This window comes from Aptenodytes patagonicus, chromosome 7 (assembly GCF_965638725.1).
Source record: "Aptenodytes patagonicus chromosome 7, bAptPat1.pri.cur, whole genome shotgun sequence".
NCBI classification, from domain to species: domain Eukaryota; kingdom Metazoa; phylum Chordata; class Aves; order Sphenisciformes; family Spheniscidae; genus Aptenodytes; species Aptenodytes patagonicus.
The window spans coordinates 64,889,612-64,894,920 of NC_134955.1; the positions used below are offsets into that span (position 1 = coordinate 64,889,612).

At 53.8% G+C, this 5,309-nt stretch overlaps 1 protein-coding gene across 2 annotated transcripts; it reads left to right on the forward strand.

Moving 5' to 3' along the window:
- Positions 1 to 357: 357 nt before the first annotated feature.
- On the forward strand, positions 358 to 4,191 carry ZBTB25 (zinc finger and BTB domain containing 25). 2 transcript variants are annotated; one of them, XM_076345610.1, is made up of 3 exons: positions 358 to 417; positions 1,186 to 1,365; positions 2,597 to 4,191. In XM_076345610.1, the coding sequence occupies exons 2-3, from the start codon at positions 1,193 to 1,195 to the stop codon at positions 3,732 to 3,734; spliced, it is 1,311 nt and encodes a 436-aa protein (XP_076201725.1). In that variant the 5' UTR covers positions 358 to 417; positions 1,186 to 1,192; the 3' UTR covers positions 3,735 to 4,191. The 2 variants fall into 2 exon arrangements, with proteins under 2 accessions (XP_076201725.1, XP_076201726.1); XM_076345611.1 differs by lacking the exon at positions 358 to 417 and adding an exon at positions 826 to 1,108.
- Positions 4,192 to 5,309: the final 1,118 nt, after the last annotated feature.

The following is a 5,309-nucleotide window of genomic DNA, read 5'->3' on the forward strand; positions in this document are numbered from 1 at the left end:
ACAAAAAACCACTTGTACCAAGAGCTGAGCTGCTCAGCAGATGATACTCTGTCACAGGGTGATTTAAGAAGCAAAGTCCCCCCGCCCAGGGCGAGAGCTCTGGCAGTCCCGAGGCAACCCCCCCCCCCCCCAAAAAAAAATCCCCTCTCGGGGGTGAGCACGGTCCCTCCCTCGGGCTGCGGGCGCGCAGCGCGGTGAGCGCCGCCGGCAGCCGCGCAGCAACCGCGCAAGGGGCCGCGCTCACTTTTTCCAGGCGAAGGGGCGCGGCGGGGGCGGCCCGGCCAGCCTGGCCCGGCCCGGCCCGGCCCGCCCCGGCAGCGGCAGGAAGCGCGGGGGGGGCAGCGCCCACCCCATCCGCCGGGCTGGCAGCGGGGGCGGGCGGTGCCGAGCCGGGCTCAGCGCTGCGCTTCCGCGCGGGTAAGCGGCTGCGCGGGCGCGGGGGAGCCGCGGGGGGCCGGGCCGGGAGGGCAGGGCGCTGGTTACGCTCCCAGGGGAGGCTGCGCTCACCGCCTCCCCCGGCTGCTCACCCCCCCACCCCCCCCCCTTCCCGCCCCATAATTTGCAGCTGGAACAATAGCAAATATCAGCATTTATTTGCAAAGGAGCCGGTGGCGAGGCGAGGCGGGGCGGCGCGGGGTAAGGGCGGCTGAGCCCGACACAATAGGGGCTTTGTTGGGCGGCACAGGGCTCCCTCTGTGAGCGGCAGCCGTCTGGCTCGCCGCCGCCGCCAGCCCCGCTGCTCCTTCGCTCCGCTCCCTGCGCCTCCGCTACGGCGGCTCCGGGGACGGGGAGGGCCGGGAGCGGTGGCCAGCGCGGTTAGTGGTGCAGTGGAAAGCACGACCCGAGGTCAGAGCAAAAACGCGAGCGGTGTTTTAAAGTTAGTGCCGATACACCACGGAGCGTAGTAAATTTGTAGGAGAAACAGCTTTGCTTGTGGCTGGCACACCGAAAAGTCCCGGGTAGGCTTTGAGCCCATTGAGCGTGGGTTTGGGCACTGGCGGTGGTATCGGTAGGAGAAATTATTAAATCGGGGTGCAGGGAGCGCCTGGAAGAGGGAAGAGGCTCTGCGAGGCCGTGCTCCGTGCCGGGCGCCTGTCTCATTTCAGTGGTGAGAAACCCACATTTGAGGCTTTGGGAGCTCTGTGATTTCTCCATGAGATGAACATCTTGTTCTCTTGCTCTCAGGCACGCCATGGATACGACCGGCCACAGCGTCCTCCTCCTCCAGCAGCTGAACATGCAGCGGGAGTTTGGCTTTCTGTGTGACTGCACAGTTGCCATTGGAGATGTTTACTTCAAAGCCCACAGAGCGGTGCTCGCTGCTTTTTCAAACTATTTTAAGATGATATTTATTCATCAGACAAGGTAAGGACACGCAGCTCTCCTCCTACCTTTTAATGGCTCTGTTCAACTTTCTGCTTTTTCCCCTTTCTAAAGGTATTCTAGTCTAAAAGCATAAATGGGGATGTTAGATGGCCTGAGATTATTTTCCTAGCCCAGCACACGCCTCTGCTTTCTAAACATTCCCAGTCCAGAATGTGCTGTCCTTTAAAACCACCCTTTTAGTCAGCATATGCAAACATCGGGCCCCGCATTTTGAAGATGAGACCTTTGGGCGACCAGAGAAAATAAACATGTAAGTACTACAGTCCTCCTGCAGTGAGACCTCACAGATTGGCAATCTAGGGATGTACAGGTACCTCCTGCCCACACGCAGTGTGTCCATTGCTTTGCATTAGCTTGTAGGCAAGCTTGCTGGGTGGGACTGTCCCTTCTGGCAGGATCCGTGGGCTTGAAGCAATCGAGAAGCCATAGCCTTATCGCAGTTCTGCGCTTCAGACTCTTGCAGATAAGGGCCGAGACTGAGATCATCGATTTATTTCAAGCTGCTGTTCAGATGCTTCACCCGGCCAGGTCAGGAGTGGTTCTGCAGGTATAACAATGGTGGTGCCAAGGTCTAATCTCGCCTCTGAGCTGGAGCTTGCTGCTTGTAATCGATTAAACCCTTCTCCATTCTCCTTCCTTTTTGAGGGTCGTGGCCCCCAGCACCTTTGCAGGGTAATCGTTAGCGATCAGCCGCGTAGCCCTTCGGCTGGAAGTGAGAAGATCAGTTAACTTCCTTTCTGATAGATGTTGTTTACTGACACTTAAGTGCAAAGCTCATAAAGATTACACCGTAGCGGCAGCTGAATTTATTACTTAAACACACAAATATTCTTTGCCTTGTATTATTGGAGTGGCACACACTGGCGACGTGTAGCTTGCATGGCATCGCTGCGGTGCCGTGCGGCGGCAATTGCCTATGGTGCGAGTGACGGGCTGACCGGGAGCTGGCCACTCTCACCGTTCCTGGCTGCGGTTGTGCTCATGGTCTTTATAATCACAGGGATAAACACACGCTCAGGCACTTTGCTGTGCAAACAGGGCACATGCACTTCTGCAGGTCTTGGTGGGGAGCGCTGCTCATCGTGAACTGGGAGGCAGGCAGCAGCACACACGCTCTAACAGCAAACGGCGGAGCAAATGAATGGGCAGGTAATGGATCAGGACTGTAATTTGGAGCCCTGTATGTACTTAATCATCTGTCTTGTTTCAGCGAATGCATAAAGATTCAGCCTACAGACATCCAGCCTGACATATTTAGTTACTTGTTGCATATCATGTACACCGGGAAAGGGCCAAAGCAGACCGTCAGCCAGAGCCGACTGGAGGAGGGCATCCGCTTTCTCCACGCGGACCACCTCTCCCATATCGCGATCGAGATGAACCAAGTATTCTCCCCAGAGCCGGTCCAGTCTTCAAACTTGTACGGGATCCAGATCTCGACCACACACAAACCGGCGAAGGAACGCCTGGGAGTGAAGGAGAGTCTGCCCAAGGCGGGCAGCAGGTCTGCTGCCCAGGGCGATCACCCGCAGCTGCAGCTCTCTCTGGCCATTGGCCTGGACGACAGCTCCCTTGACCAGCAGGTCGCTCGCCCCTCCGCTCAGCCCCCTGCTCTCGCCAAGCCGGCAGAAGAGCGTCCAAAGCTCTCGGTCTCCATAAAGCAGGAGAGGTGTGACTCGGAGCCTGTGGTGTCCCAGAGCTGCACCCCTCCTTCTCCGGAGGTAGCAAGCCCCATCTTTGCTAAGGCCAGCCTCAAGGTGCACTTGTGTCACTACTGCGGGGAGCGTTTCGACTCCCGGGGGGGGCTGCGGGAGCACTTGCACACCCACGTCTCGGGCTCGCTGCCATTCGGCGTGCCGGCCTCCATCCTGGAGAGCAGCGACCTGGGGGAGGTGCAGCCTCTGGCTGAGGACAGGGAGGCTGGGGATGGCCACCGGCTGGGGGCCTTCCTCCTCAAGGAGGATGAGCATCAGCTGGAGCATCCGAGCTGCAGCGACCTGGAGCCTCTGCAGATCGGCCAGCTCTCCCTCATCTCCAAGGACCACGAACCGGTAGAGTTGAACTGTAACTTTTCTTTCTCGAGAAAAAGAAAAATCAGTTGCACCGTCTGTGGCCGCACGTTTTTCCGGAAGAGCCAGCTGCTCGAACACATGTACACGCACAGAGGGAAACAGCACAAGTACAGCCGCTGCCAGCGGCTGGAGAGCCCCGCGACCCCCAGGTTTCGTCCTTACTGTGACAGTGAGAGCGTGGGGAAGAGCTCCAGTTTATCCCAAGACCACTTAGACGAATGTATACTGGAGTCAGATCTCATCCAAGAAAGCGTTGATACGATCCTGGTAGAGTAGTTCTCCCCCTGTGTAGCCTTTAGGTGCTGAAACTGGATATTTTGGCATTTTCCACCTAGTGAGAAGCTGCTCTCTGGAGCTGATTTTCTTCAACCACCATTCCCATTGCCTCTGAGATAACTGTGAAGAACTGTGTACTTTGATTTGTGTACTTGCTTTTTTACTTCTCTAACTTTTAAACTCAAGCTAATTCCCATCTAAGTCCTTCTTGGAAGCCTCCATGTAACTCAGTTACATTTTTCGTAAATGCAAACTTTTTCCTGCTCTGCTTTACTAGAGTTAAGACTGTATTGCTGGGTGTGAGGTTTAAACATCGTCTAATACGCTGCGCGGTGCCTAGGACTGTTTGTATCCCGTAGAATTGCTCTTCTGAAACTAGATGGAGGGAAATGTAGAGGGAAATATGTATTGTGTTTCCCAAACAGTTTGTTTTTAATTAAAATAAATATCTCAAGGAGATGAGTCCTGAAGTTCGTGTTGTATAACTGCGGTTAGTAAATCTCAGCATAAATACATGCGGGAGCCATAAGGCTGGTCTTTTCAAGGGAACTGGCGGTGTTGAAGTAGGGGTGGCAACCTTCACTTTGACAAGCCCTGGAGTCCTCATCAGTACAATCTTTTAAATTTACTTTTAGACTCAAGGGGTTTGCTTGTGTTTTTCCTCATTCCTACTCCTCCCTCGTCAACCGCTACTGCATGAGCAGAGACAAATTTTGATGCCCCTCTAGGACCACGTCCCATTATTGGACCATCTTCTGTGCAAGGAGGAATGAAAGCTGCAAAGAAGTGTCCTCTCCTCTCAGAGAGGAGGCACATCCTAACCTAAGTCTTTACAGGATTAAATACCACACACGGATTTTCTCAGTGAAGATGATTTCTGACTCTGTAAACAGCTCGGAGCAAACACATTCTTAAATATTACAATCTGTATATTTGCTCTTAGCAAATATATAATGTTATTTCTCTGCTTGTGGAGCCACCATAAAATGGTAAAACGCAAGCTTTTTGCCTTTCATTTATCATTACTTGGTATCTGAAGAGTAATAACTTATTATCCAAGAGGGGTTTAAAACTACATGTTCCTCTTGGATTCGTATTTTGTCCCTCCAGTTTTTCACCTGAGATACCCTGGGCTTCCTACCGGACGGTCTCCAACCCATCCCTCAAGAGATGCTCTTAATCAGAAGGCCCCAAAGAAGCACACAAAGTTCTTACAGAGCAGAGGTTTCTTTTGCAGCGAAGAGCAAAAGCCTTGCGAGCTGCTCCCGTAATCTCATTACCCAGTTTTTGAGAAGCTGGAGGCTCCCTGCCAGTCCTGGTGGAGTTGAGTCATTGCCTTTGGAAAGGGGGAGCCTGAACAATGGTGAGAACAGTTTATTGTCAAAATGCCCGCTCCAAAGCTCTTTGTAGTCAGGACCCTTGAGCCGTCTTCTTTGAAACTGTCCTGGAGTAAGAGCTGCAATTAAATCGCTGCCGAATTAAAAGACCGTCTGAGGTCTTTGTAAGGGCAGCTGCTGCTTCTCCTGGGCAGGGAGCTGCACAGTCCAGGGGATGGATTGGCCACCAAGGGCTGCC

Coding starts and splice junctions, on each gene's coding strand:
- ZBTB25 (XM_076345610.1), top strand. CDS start 1,193: ATGGATACGACCGGCCACAGCGTCCTCCTCCTCCAGCAGCTGAACATG. Junction 1,366..2,596: donor ATATTTATTCATCAGACAAG/GTAAGGACACGC, acceptor GTCTTGTTTCAG/CGAATGCATAAAGATTCAGC.